Source organism: Phocoena sinus, chromosome 18, assembly GCF_008692025.1.
Source record: "Phocoena sinus isolate mPhoSin1 chromosome 18, mPhoSin1.pri, whole genome shotgun sequence".
NCBI lineage: Eukaryota > Metazoa > Chordata > Mammalia > Artiodactyla > Phocoenidae > Phocoena > Phocoena sinus.
This window is the reverse complement of record NC_045780.1, coordinates 9,504,819-9,519,593: the sequence shown is the minus strand read 5'-3', so window position 1 is coordinate 9,519,593 and position 14,775 is coordinate 9,504,819. Positions and strand designations below refer to the sequence as shown.

Below are 14,775 nucleotides of genomic sequence, written 5' to 3'. Positions count from 1 at the left end.
AACGCTTGTAGTCTAATGGGGAGACAGACGTATAACAAGAACATTCCAGTCTAACCTCGTAAGGACTATAATGTACAAAAGTCCAGAGAGAGACAAGCTAACCTGGGATTCGGAAAGTGATGTCTTAGCTGAATCTTGATAGAAGACAAATGAGTAAATCAGGAGAAAAGAAGTAGGAAGAATGGGACAGACAAAGGAGAAGAAACAACCCAAGGGCAAGCGTGTGGACGTGAAACAGCACCATGGGACCTGACAAACTCCCTGCCGTTTCAGTACCTGGGCCCAAACTGGCCGTGAGCCCCTGGAAGTAGGCAGAGGCCAGATGAGGGAGGGCGCTGTGGGTGAGGGAAATGGGCTGGTTCTTCGGGTGACAGGGAGGCATGAAGGAATCCTAAGGAGAATGATCATACCTGTGTCTTAGAGAGGTCAGGAAGGCAAGAACTGAAGCAGGGGCACCTGTTAGGAGCACCTGTTAGGAGTCTGTTGCAATCGTCTCAGGACATGATCATGCTCTAAACTAGGCAGAGAGAATGGAAGTGGGCCGATAGAAGCTGGAGAAAACACATTTGAGAGGGAAACTAAGCAGGTCTTGGGGTTGAGTTTGTGAGAATATGAGGAATTCAGGAGAGGGAAGGAGTCTAGGAAGACCAGTTGTCAGACTCTTAGAACTGGACTCAGTTTTATTCGTTGATTTAACCAGATGCTTCTCATATAACAGAGTGTCATCTGAGGCAGCATTCTTTAAACTGAGGGTAATGAAGTCAGCTAATGGGTATACGCAGCAAATTTAATAGAAGAGAACAGAACAGAAAATGTCAGGTGGCATTGCATACATATAAAGAGTAATTATTGTTTTGTGAAACTTTGTTTCAGTCTCTGAGTATGTATGTACATGCTCACAACTATTAGTAGTATATTTCTTTCTAAAGACTGTGGTCAAAACATTTTGAAAGTCGTATGATATTCTTTTTCTATGCTCATGTCTGGTTATTTTCAAGTATGAATGAATATATCCCAATCAGGTTTGTTGATCTTAAAAAGGGAGAGTGATTCCTTTGTGAAAAATCAGGAAAATCTTTTCACGCTGTTATTCTTCCAAGACTAAATCTTGCAGTAATCTCTGGACTAGGAATTCCCAAGGATTCCATGCAGAGGGAAGGGAAAGGGATCGGGGCCCGTAGGAATGACTCTCCCAGTCCGTGCTGGGACTGTGTCAAATGCCCTGCCCTTCAGAAAACCTAGGCAACACTGAGGTCTGCAAAGACAGTGCTGCCCAAGGATATAAAACCTTATTTTTTACAGGGTTTTACTGTTTGCAAAGTACATTCACAATACATGTTCCCATATTTAAAATAGCCCTGTGACTTCAGAGGGAACTCATGTATCTGAAAATGTTTTAGGTGTTTATTGGCCTGTAAATATTTAAAACTATAAATATTGAATATTTCCTCTTAATATAGCCCTTCACTCTTTTAGTCAACATTCATTTGCAAAGCTCTGGGCTAAGAACTGGACATGCAAAGATACATTCTGTTTTCCAATCTGGTAATGTGTACCTGCAATATTATAATTTAAGAGAATATAAAAATCCACATATTTATTTAAGGAGGCTTGCAGTTTTACCCGTGATATGTTTACAGAATATATGTGCACCTGTATACATGTGTGTGTGTGTGTGTGTGTGTGTGTGTGTGTGTGACAGAGAGAAAGAAATTATTTATCTCACCAAGTTCCAAATCAAAATCGATTGTCTACAGGGAACAAAGCAGGAAAAAAGCTGGCCCTTTTCTAAGCCTCCAAAGGTGCATAAAGTTTTGCTTTCTGGGCTAAATGGGAGTACTTTAGTGGTAAAATAAATGAATCGGAATTTGATGAAAGCTATGTAGCCTCAGCAAATAAAGTGCCTGTATAATAATATTTTCATGCAAAGAAGTTCCCAGGCCTAAGCTCTTTCTAAAAACCCTGGGTTAAGGACCTTTAGTTTATACATTAGCCTAAACAAGACAGACTTTATCTCAATTAAAATGTGTGTGTGTGTGTGTGTGAATATGTACTCACCATTCCTCATTTTGGAAAAAGGTTCAAAGAGGACTGCTTTCTAAATTTTCTCTTCACCATTGGGTGTATTGTGAGCAGTCATGAAACATTCATTATAATCATTTTTAAGCATAAGAGCAAAATATTCCCTTTGCTTTAGATGTGAATGGTTTGAAGTATCTGAACGGTATTGAACTATTGAATAGTTCCAGTTGCCTCCTCACAAAGCAGATCCCTGAAAAACACACCTGGGATGTTTTGAATAGTGAGAATGACCTTGAGAGGAAGCCTATCTGGAAACTCGTGATCTCTGCAGGCAAATGACCTTGGGCTCCACATTAACCCTCAACTTCTCCCCGTCCTCAATCCACAGGAAGCCCATATCCCTTGCTCAAGATTTTACTTATTTGTTCAGTTTTTGTTTTTTTTTTAACATGGAAAAATAATCTTCTGACAGCATTTTCCCTTAATGAAGGCTACATGTCTGATACAGATTTCTTTCCCAGGCCTCCTGATGGTTTGGTATGTTTAAACATATCTTTGCCCTTGAGATCTTCACATACCAAGCACGTGATTGCTAATAATTTTTACTTATTAACCGGTAAGCACATCATAAACTATAATCACAAGACTGCCTTCCCCAATCCGGTGTTCATATCCTGAAAGCAGCAGCTGGTGGAGGCTCTTACTACCATTTTCAAAGTGTCACATTTCATTTATGATTCTTATTACATCTTGTTGAACAGCATTGTATGGTGCAAAGCATGGCTTCCTGCGATACAACATTATTTAACAGAAAGAGTCTAATGAAATCTTCTATAGAATGAAAAAATGAATTGCCTGTTGGATTCTTCTTGTAAGAAGAATCTTTGTGAAGGGTGGGTATTTGGCCCCTAGGCCTTCCTGTAGGCATGCTGAAATTAATCTATCCAAGGTCATGAGGTAATGAGGGGTGGAGTCAGTGCTTCTAACCACTGTAAGCCATGTTACCTCTTACATCCAGTTAGTCTGGTATGCCTTCAGATAAAGGAACGTTTTCTAAACAAATTGACAGGCTCTTTAAAAAAGTTAATTCATAAAACTAAGTATGTGCATTCAACAAGAGAAGAATCTTGTTTTATTTAAGTAATAGGTATGCCATTAGTTAAGAGCAAAAGGAAATCAGAACGTTATCTTCATTTTGAACTCTCCTTTAAGGCAAAACATTAATCCTACACAAAAATAAAATGTTTTGTTCTAAAGAGATTCACTCTTGGTGAATTTGCTAGTTTTCGAATTTGGTCACATTTGCTCTTGATTATTTAAAAGGTTTTAGGAGTCTTGTAGACTCCAAATATTCATCTAGTCATTAAAACAAGTTGGGGAGTTTTTCTTTATTTGGTCTAGTTTATTTGTCTTGTTTTGTTTTTTAAGTGTAACCTTGAAACTGCAGCAACACCCTTTAGAAAATGCTAATTACATAAAGTTTTGAAATTCATCTTGGAAATTATCTAAATACATATGTAGGAGGTCAAAGACTAGCAGAACAGCTGTTACATAAAATCTCCACTTTCAAAATACCAAGAAGGAAGAGGTGGGAACATCGTCCAAGATCTAACCTCAACTTTGAACTTCCTGACTTTGTGTTAGTTAAGATATCCCTGTAGCATCATTTAAACATAGTTCTGGTGTATGAATAAACTTCCACTTGGAATTTCCCTTTTTTGAAGTCTGCTGAGAATATAAATCAAAACCATATGAGATGCATCTTAATCCAGAATGTAAATAATATGAGAAGTATCAACCAGAAGTACGTTTACCAGGATATGCACATTCTGGCAAAATTCTTTATTTAGAATGGAAGCCTCCAGAGAACTGGATTTATTATTTTTAACGTATGATTGTGGAAGCCTAAACTGATAAAAGAAGGGGCTTTTTAAAATAATAGCAGTGGGAATGTTATTCAGCCAAGTAGAATGTTTGAGAAGGACATCTGTTGGCATGGAAAGAGGTTCAGAATGCATTGTCAAGTGAAAAAGCAGATTGCAATTTTATTTAAAGATTATATAAAATAGGTAGTATACTTGGCTTCGATACATGTACACATCTTCCTAGTAAAAGAAAGAGAGATTACGTATATGCCAACAAAATGTGACTCGGTCTCCAGATGATAGAATGAAAGTGATTTTTCTTTCTTTTTTCCTTCTTTCTTTCTTTCAGGTGTTTCAAATCTTAGGTTTAGATTTTGATTCTCTTCTGTTTGATTTCATTTAAGAGGAAATTTTAAGTCACTTTTGTCTCTTATTCAACTCTGTTCTTAAGGGAAATAGTCCTTTTATACCTGAATTCAGTGAGTATTTGGGCAAACATATTAGTCAAGACCATCATTAATTTAAATTGTTATATGCTCAAAGCTAGTCAGGTAATTAAATTACATTTATATTGTACAAGAGTTAGAGTTGCCTAGACCCCCATTTTAGAAGTAGTCATGTGTTTACATGACACGTAGTTTCTGCCATTTCCTACTATGTTCTTAAAATCTGGAGAGATCCAATTAAGATTTTTATAACAATAATTACCGAGGCCCAAAGAACTTCTTTAAAATTAGAAGTTATCTACTATCTACAAATTGAACTATTAGAAGATTTTAAAACTTTTATCATGTTTTAAACTTTTAAAACTTTTTTATAGTTTATGTAACTTTTAAAAACCAATTTGATTGCATTCATGATATATTTATGGGGTGTTTAGTTGACTTAATATCAGTAGGCCATGTGGTAGATAATAGTGTGACACAAATCAATAATGTATCACTGTGTTTGATGAAAAAGGGGTGTTCCAGCATACAGGTTGTTTTCCATCTCTTCAATTGGGAGTTTAATCTCCCCCCACCTTAAATCAGGTAAAGCTATTTCAAACTACCTGTATTCATTTTAAATTGCTCTCCGTAAGGATATATAATGTCAGTGTCTATTAATGATTTGCAAAATAGAAATCCCAATATTTAGAGAGCGAACCTCTAAGCTCAATGGTCTCTTTAGCCTTGAAGAACCATGGAGAAAAATGAATCCGTAGCTGAAGACCTAATAAAAACTTAATTTCTTGAATCCTGCCCTGATTTTCTGGGATAAGTGATGTATCTTTAGAAAATCATTCACAGAACCAATGCCACTGCATAAAAGTAGAAAGCGTTCCAGAAAAACTGGCAAAGACACATTGAAAAATTATCATTAAATATTTTATCCCAGGCTTCCCTGGTGGCGCAGTGGTTGAGAGTCCGCCTGCCGATGCTGGGGACGCGGGTTCGTGCCCCGGCCCGGGAAGATCCCACATGCCGCGGAGCGGCTGGGCCGTGAGCCATGGCCGCTGAGCCTGCGCGTCCGGAGCCTGTGCCTCTGCAACGGGAGGTGGCCACAACAGTGAGAGGCCCGCATACCGCAAAAACAAAACAAAACAAAAAAAATTTATCCCAGTAAATATTTTAAATAATACACACACACATACACCATCAAGTTTTTATGTATAGCCAGATAGTAAAATTACACTTGAGTTGTGCACGTCTTATCTCGGGATTAAATTAAGCAAACATGAGTTTTGACTGATCCAGGTATTAGAGTTGCTAAAAATTAAATGCACAAAGCCTTGAGTTGGGAGTCAGAAGCTTTGGTGACGTCGTATCTTGCCGTGCCAGCCCTACGGGGAGTGAAAGACATGAATAGGGTCTGTAGGATTCTTGTAGTTATTTTATCCAGACAGATCTGTGCTCCTTCTGATGCCTGCGTGGAAAATTTTCCCTGATATCATGAAAACTTCTGGTGTAATTGCAGTACCCGCGATTATAAAAGAGTTGGGCTAAGCAGCTGGAATAGCAGATAAGCCTTTATAAGTATAGACATCCAGATATGTCTGAAAATAGATATAGAAGGGGTTTATTCCCTAAAGACATGAATAATTTTTTTTTTAACATTTAAAGAGTAAGTCTTAAAGCAATATAGGATGGAAGAATACCTGTCCAAAGCCAAGATACCTGACTTCTTAGTGGTGGTAGGACTTGTCCAAAGCAGTTGCTCTTCCCTGGACAAAAAGTCATGGGCATGACACAGTGAATAGACAGGGACTCTTCTGATTCTGGCCATTGGCTGACCTTGTGGAAGTTAGAGCTTCTGCTCCTAGAGAGCAGCATCAAGTTAGTTGCCATGGACTCTTATTCCTCACCTTTCCAATAGAAGCCAAAGAAGCCAAGTGAGAGAGAGAAGCCATCTCCAGAATCTTCATACCCTTGTCCCAAGAAAGGTTCCTCGAGATTCTGTTATCTTGGTGGGTCAATATGGAGGTACCTTGGCAAGGGCGGCAAATTGCAACCCTCTTTCCTAATTGTCTGAATCAGTTCTGTGTTCCCCCTACCTTGCATTTCAGTTGCATAACTGACTCCATCCCCAAGAATCTCTCGGGATTTAGTGGTAGGCAGTGGCTCCACAACCTCGCAAGGCTGGGGATGTTCATGGGCTTGTGTATGCATGCAGCCTCCCTGAGAGATACCGCAAGTGCCTGATGGGAACAATATGTACCAAATGAAAGGAGAGAATAAAGAGCTACCCTGCCTCATGGAAAACTGGAGTAAAACAATCTGTTCAGAAACGATTTGGCTAGTAGAACATATATTTTCTGCTTTCCTTTTCTTTGAGATTGATTGCGGGGGTGTGGGGGAGAGGTGTGTGATCTTTGTTCTTGTTTTCATACTATTAGGAATATGGGCATGGAGAATAGTATTTCTGTTCCTTGTTCAGTTGCAACTGAACTTTCGATTTTCTGTGATGTAAGTGTGTATGTGTAGGTGAGAGAAAAAGTGTGTGTTTTGTAATGTGTGTGCACACACACTCGTGTGGATCCATGTGACAGATGGACGTGAAAGAATTGTTTACATTTGAACATTTCATACAGGCTAGGCACTGTAGGCAGAGAAGCAGAATTCCAGGCAGAAATTATTATGGAGACTGACTGTGTTCCTTTCTGACACACTAACGGATATCCAGGAACAGCCTCAAGTTGAAATAAAAGTTTGTAGTGCATCCCTATGCTTCATCTATAAAAGGCACAGCTGGCAGCTGTGCTAAACTAGCTTAAGCTAGATTATGCCACTGTCACATGTTGTCCCCCAAATTGTAGTGGCATAAAGCAACAGAAGTTTATTGCTTGCTCACATAACGTGTCAGCAGCTGCTCTGCTGTGGCTTTGTTCCCTGTGTCGTCATACCAGGACCCAGGCTGAAGAATAGCCTCTGAGACATACCAGCTTCATGGTCAAGGGAAGGGTAGGAGAGCTGGCAGAACTAGGTGATGGCTTTTGAAGAGTTTTGCTTGACACTCGCATTCATTACTTCTGCCCACGTTTCGTTAGCCAGAGTGGGTCATTATGGCCAAGCCGGACATCAGTGGGATAGGAAAGTACATGCTTCCCAGTTGGATGAGAACTGCAAGTTCCCTGGCAGCTGGAAAGAGCAGGGACTCATTAGGAATGTATTAGAGTGTGTGTGTGTTTTCATTATAAATTTATAATTATATAAAATATATAATTTTATTTAGAATTTTAAATTTATGGTTGTGTAAATTTATTTTAAATATATTAAAATATATAATTTAATTTATAATCATACTAAAAATTTAATAGTAAACAAATAATAAATTATATATATTATATGTTTTCCCCAAAAAGGCTGAAAAAGAGAGATTACAAACAACCCTTGAGTGACTAAGAATAGACCTTCTATTTAGGTATAGAATTTGCTTGATTTTTTTTCACTCTAATAGAAATTACTTTTAAGTGGCTAGATTTGTTATGAATCCAGCTTGCAGAAGATACTTCACAACCTGAGAAATAAGGCTAGTGTTAAGAATTGGTGATGGAATAGTACGTCTCAGCATGTCTGTTACTCTTGCTTTCAGGAAAATAGTACACATAAACCCAGCCATGATTCTCCATCTTAACTGAGTACAATTAGGTGTCCTGAGGATATATACATCTTCCTATTTCTTTCTTCTATAGTTATATATTAGCTGAGTGCAAGATATTTTTCTACACATCAGAAAAAAGGTTGCCTTAAGTTATGGGGAGATAAAATGGCTGTTTATCACTTGGTTCACTGATTTGAATGTTCAGAGATTAATAATCCTAAATTTCTAAAATAACCTGTATTTTAATTCTATTAGTAACTTAGAATATCATGGAAATAAAATGCTATGCACATTAGAAAATATTATACTTGGTATACATTTAAGACTTATTCAGGCCTTTTACACATTGCAATAAATATATAATTCAAAGAATGCAAAAAGATGTATCCTGTTGCCATGACATGGGACCTAAATCAAAGCCTATTGTTACTACAAAACTTGGTGTTCCCTCCTGAACCTGTGATGAGGGTTATAAAGCCCTCCCAGGAGAAGGATGATGGTGGTAGTGCATGGTCCTACCTAATATTAATGCTTGCATCATTCTCGTCCACATATGGACAGAATGGATACTCTGGCACTGGTTTTGACAAATTTGGCCTAGCCTGTGGAATAAATACAGCCTATGGAATAAACACAGCTTCAATAAACAGGGACTTCACTTGAGAAATTTCATCTGAAAACAAAGGAGTCATTTGTCTGAAGAAGTTCGTGAATAATGAAGCTAACTCAGCGGTGCAAACCATCCTAAGCCGACAACCATGAGCCTGTTGAAATGTTAATACCTTGGATATGCTTTAATAGTGATAATTGTGTCAACTGCAGACATCTTGTGGTGGTTGAGTCACCCATAATCTTTCAGAAGCAGGGTGCCCACCATGTCAGCCAGTTTAAATGAAAAAAACAAAACACTGTTCTCAAGCCCACTTTTCTAAATCACATGGAGATCGATGTTGTCTTTTTTTCCCAACTTCTCTTGAGTACTTTTAATGAACGTTTAAGAATGGACGTTAAGAACGTTTAAGACCTACTTAAATTGGAGCCAGTTTGTCCATCAAAATTCCAGGAGATTTGTAAGAACATAAATACATATGCCTTAAACTTTCCACGGTAAACCGGGTTCCTTCTAGCCAGCTAGTTTTCTGATGATAATAATACTTAATTCGGCCCTAATTTGAATTTTTGGTTTAGAAGAAGAGTGTCCCTTAGAAATACCTTTGGGTATTTAGAAAGAAGAGTATCCCTTTGGGTTAGCTATGGGAGAAGTATTTGCTATGCCGAGAATAACGTAAATTAAAAAAAAAAAATGCATTTAAATGCTTAGGTAGGAGAACACACTGTTCCGAGCACTTTAGAAGCACCAGTTTAAAAATTCAATGAGAGAGTAACAAGAAAGGAGGCCTGCAAACCTGGGCGGTAAATTTGCTGCGCTCAATACAACTCCTTACTTGACTGAGGCCCTCTGGAGCCTTGTCCACCTGACTGTACAAACATCGGGTGATATTTCCTTAAAGAAACAGCTTATAAATCTCTTTTAACTCACATAGACTTCCAGCCTTCTCCACAATCAGACTGTGTTGATGAAGGCCTACTGAACTGTTTCCTCTTGGCTACCTTGATGTTGTCAGCTCAATTGGCAGTATTCAAAAATTAGGTATTTAAAAAATAAGCATCATTCTCAAAACAAAGTAAATTTTCCATTTTTACCAACAATACCATGATATGGGAAAATATTCACAATGTATTTTGTTATATGCAGAAGGTAGTCAACCAAAGACATTACCATCACTACCAGTTTGACAAATAACATATATTGAATTATGTTAACTAATGGGACAAGAGTTGACTTTTTTCTTTCATTGTGCCTTTCTGTATTTTTATGTTTTTAACACTGAGCACATGTAATTAAGAAATGTGATAATACTTTCTAAAACCAGTGTCACAGGCTATGGTAATTTCCACAGTGACTTCGTTCTCATGCCCTTTGATGTGCAGCAACTCGGGCACCCAATGAGACAGCCTCCCTCAGCTGTGTCTGTCTCTGGACAGAGGTCCGAGCATGGTCTAAGCATGTAGGAAAGGCAACTGAGGCAAAGTGAGTGACTTTCCCCCAAGTAGAATCACAGATACGTGATGGAAGAGCATGCCAAGCGCCAAACTATCTTCTTTATTTGTCGATTGAAAAGGTTTGCTTGGCTTTTGTGCAGGTCAAGCTACCAGTTGAAAAACTGAATATCTCCCTTTTCAACCAGTTGATTTCAGCCCCCAAACAACTGTTGACTTAATATCCCAAAACTCCTTGGTTTCCTTGGACTTAGGGGAATGGGTTGTCTTAAGGAGCAGGTCATCCATGTGGGTGGTGGTGAGAGGGCCAAGGAATGTGGTTGGAGGGGACCAGGAGTGTCGGGCCCACCTAAACCATGTAGAAGAGGCTCTGTTATCCGAGCGAGGGGGGGAAGGATGTTGGGCAAGCAAAAACAGATGCTCACTCTAGAGTAGAATGGAAATGATTTTTGTACATAATAATTACAAAAATTCTATTGAAATCCTATCATATCCAGAGCCAAACAGAATGAATTTTCTCCAGTTACAATGTGGTAACCATGGTCGAGATCAGTAGGCCAGTCTGTCAAGGGCATTCTCTGGTTTCTCCCCACACTTACATTTGCTGCAGGAGACTTGCAGAAGGTTGGTGCTTTGCCTTTTAGCCCTGGAGATGCCACAGGGCCAGGTGTGGGTTGGAAATGGGGAACAAATAAAACTGTCAAAATGTGATTTGAATGGCCCTTAAAGCTTTTACATAATTTTGTGCTGGCTAAGCAAGAGCTCAGTGGAAAAGAGATTTTCACACTCTCCTCACATGTCATTTAACTCTCATTATGTAGGCCTTGTGAAACATGACACTGGCAGTAATGATTCCTTCTTACTCCTCCAGGCATTTTGGCTGTTGCATGGGTAATAGGCCCTGGGGAACACATTAGCATTTGGCTGACAGGTGTTAGTAGGGGCTGTGGGGAATCAGTAGGAAACGAAAGGCTCTTTTTATCTCCAACTCAGCTTGGTGGGCAGTCATATTTGATAGTGGTTAATTGTGCTCCATTGTTTTGTTTGTTTGCTTTGTCACTAGGTGGTTTTGCCCTTAAGAGTAGGGGGAATGTGTTTGGGAGACATTTCAGAAACAGAACAGCAAGTTGGGTGTGGGGAGTGGTGGGGAGGAGCCATCCACCATAGCTGGGATGTGGATTCTTCTCATTTATTATTTACTAATTGCAGCTTTTTTTGTTGTTTGTTTGCGGTACGCGGGCCTCTCACTGTTGTGGCCTCTCACTGTTGCGGAGCACAGGCTCTGGACGCACAGGCTCTGGACACGCAGGCTCAGCGGCCATGGCTCACGGGCCCGGCCGCTCCGCGGCATGTGGGATCTTCCTGGACCGGGGCATTAACCCGTGTCCACTGCATCGGCAGGTGGATTCTCAACCACTGCACCACCAGGGAAGCCCCTACTAATTGCAGCTTTTGTTGTCTTTTGCCTGGGAGACTTAAAAACAAAATGCCAACCCATTTAAAAAAATCAGCTTATTTGAGAGTTTGATTTACCTGGGTTCTGGTTAAGATTTGATTATTTATGTTTATGTATGGGTAGAGTTTCAGTTCATTATCTAGGTTACTCTTATGAAAAAACAAAACGAAGTTATCTAGGGAGCCTTTTAAATAAAATCTCCCAGGCTAGCCTGAGCCCTCTTCCACTGCCCAACCAGAGTCTTAGTTTCAAAGAGAGTCTTTCCATGAGGACCCCTGCTGCCCACCTCTACCCCAGCTCTCTGTCCTTCTTACCACAGCATTTGGTGGAGTGTTCGCTCCTTTACAAGTTACTTCCTGCTCCCCTTTGAGCTTGCTGTGTGGCAGAGCTCCTGCCTTCCATGTCGCCCCCATTTGTTCTTCTTGGTCTATCTCTCTGGGGCTCTCCTGCTTAACAGTACATTTCAATAATAGTAAAAGCAATAATAAAATAGAAAAAGGCCTGCTATTCATGTAGTTCACATAACAGAATTCTGTGCTTCTCTCTAAGACTTGCTGACTCATAACTGTTTAGAGCATGTCTAGAAATTAGGTATTTTCTCATCACTAGCCCCTGTAGTATGTTGAAGAAGAAAGCAAATCTGAAGCTTGAAATTTTAGAAGGCAACAGCTTATCTTTGACTCGGGAGTGACTCACATTTTCTCCATGTTACAGTCAGAATGTGCAGTTCCTACTTCGCCTGAAGTACTTGTGCAGTTATCAAAGTGGAAGCCTTCACATAAGGACTCTCAAATGAGTACTAAATAAAACTCTAGAGACGTACAATAATTGCGCTTTGTACCTTCCAAAGGGAAAACCCAAGTTAGCCAATACAGTACAATCCAGCCAATTCATTTTGAACTGCACTTGTGGGTCTCACCCCTCCTCATAGCAATGCTTTTATTTCCAGCTTGGTGCCCCAGATATTTCTGAATGATGTGTACAAGGCAGGAATCAGACCTATTAGGTCTGTGCTGCTAGTAAGTATGTAAAAAAAACCCTCGTGTCAGAGAAAAAACCCAAGATTTAGAAATCATCAGTCTCTGGAATGACAATGGATTAGGGGATGCCAAAAGAAGCAGGGACTCTGGGACAGGGGCCACCACAGGCCCTGTTTCCCTGGATTTAATAACATATCTCAACCCACATCCAACCAGATCAGTGGGATGGGGCTTTAGGCTTTTGCTCTTCCCTTTGGAGCCTGTGGATGTTCTGGCCTTCGTTCTGTTTTCCTGACATAGACCAGATAGCTCTGTCACATTGGACATCATGATGCAAAGACACTGAGCTTTCAACGTAGGTTGCAGTCTCTGGCCCACTGCTGATGCTAGCGTGGATCGTTTTTATGAAGTGATCCCAAGAACACCTGGTACTCTCCAACTTTGGCTACAGGGGAAAACGAACGTCAGAGTAAATGGAAATACAACGACCTGACCGGGCTCCCTCCCAACAGCAGAGGAAGAGGCCTGGGTAGAGACCTGTTATAATCGGCTGTTTAATTTTGTTTGGAGAAACTGGACTTTTGACAGATGAACTTCTTTTCCCCTGCATTCATATTTATCTAACAGAGTTGTGGTTGGGAAGTGATCCAGGATTCACGAGGTCGAAAAGTGACCTGGTTCACATACTGTAGACTCTCCCCATCTCCCTCCCAAGTTCTCCAGGCAGGTGGTCCCGTGCACTCTTGGTATGTCCACACCAAAATCGGTCACCCAAAGGACATGTCAACGTTGGCCCTCAGAGATTCTAGCAGCGCCATCAAACACATGTCTCAGTTCCGGGTAACCAGCTTTACTGTTCCATGCAGCACTCAGCAGCTTGAAAATCATTAGAATGTGCTTGATGAATGCACATCTTATTACAAGGCATTGGGAATTAAAGCCATTAGTAAAATTAAAGAAATAGTAACACACTGGATTTTTGTTAATACCTTTCTTTATGAGAAAATACATTTTTACAAACTGCCCAGTTGTATTCGTTCTTTCATTATCCCCAGAGTAAAAGAATAAAGGAATGTAGAATAAATAGTCTTAGCTTTATCTTTGAAAGTTTAAAACAATTTATTAAAAAAAAACATAAGGAAGTTTTTCCGCCTCCTCCTTAGTCCCCTGGTTCCCTAGTGTATAAAGAAGACATTTTTCCCTCCCTGAAACCCAGCCTTTGTGTTCTGTAGTCTGTGGTTTTGCTATTATCCAAATACTTATGGATCAGCATTGAAGATAAGCTCAGCAGACACATAACAAGTACCTTTGTGATACCTGCTCACTTTATACCCATTTCTGGGTAGGCTACTTACACAGACTTACGTGAGAACAACTCTGCTTTGTAATAACATGCACAGTGCTCACCAGTTCCTCATTCATTGCGGAGGTAGAGAGCAGTGGGTGGCCGTTGGACTCACACATTTCCCTTTGTTGTATTTTTCAGAAATTGAGGCGAAGGAAGCATGTGACTGGCTCCGCGCTGCCGGGTTTCCGCAGTACGCTCAGTTATATGAGGGTAAGTTGGGCTTTTCTTCTCTCTTTATAAAGAGAATAAATTCAAAATATGTCCTGTGGTGTGTTTTGACTTCCACATCTTTCTCAACCATTTTTTCTCCTTGCTTTCTCCTTGCCTCCACCTTTGCAATGCCCAGGGCTTGTACTGATGCCGATTTAGGAATGAGGCTTGCTTCCTGAGCCTGCCTCACCTTTGGCCCCTCCCTCCTTCTCCCTTCTTTACTTCTTGCTTTGCTCTCACCTCTACCGCCAATCCCAGCTCTGCCTTTTCCTTCCAGTGTTCTGCCAACAGCAGCTTTTCTGCACTTCCTTCCTTATCCCTTTCCGGGTTTTTTCTTCACTCTCTGTTTTCTTGAAAGTACAATAAATGAATTGTTGATAAATTTCCTAGAAATCACAAAGCTAATTTATCTTGAGACTTTTCTTGAGTTCTGTTTACTTAACCTGAAAATGCTTAAGATGTAACATGGATCGGATGTTATTTTTCAGGGTTTTAAGTAAGGTGCTTCTATTGCCAGCATCATACTTACTTCCACTGATGTTTTGACAGTTAATAAACATACTCACCTTTATCTTACTGATACCTAAAATTATAACCAAAACATCTGCTTCCTGGATAGTCGTATAGTGAATTAGTCAGGATCCCAGCAGTAAGCATACTCAAGACAATCTGAGGGGGATTTATTTCTAAAAGTGTTCATTGCAAAGATGTGGACAGGGCATAGGAAACCACGAGGAACAGTCCAGGAGCCCA

At 39.9% G+C, this 14,775-nt stretch overlaps 1 protein-coding gene across 4 annotated transcripts in view; it reads left to right on the top strand.

The window, feature by feature from the left end:
- Positions 1–14,775, top strand: part of STARD13 (StAR related lipid transfer domain containing 13) — a 383,288-nt gene that overhangs the window by 292,940 nt on the left and 75,573 nt on the right. For all 4 annotated transcript variants that reach the window (XM_032611028.1, XM_032611027.1, XM_032611029.1 and 1 more), the window contains one exon: positions 13,951–14,022. In XM_032611028.1, coding sequence (XP_032466919.1) covers positions 13,951–14,022 — 72 coding nt within the window. The remainder of the gene's footprint in view (positions 1–13,950; positions 14,023–14,775) is intronic.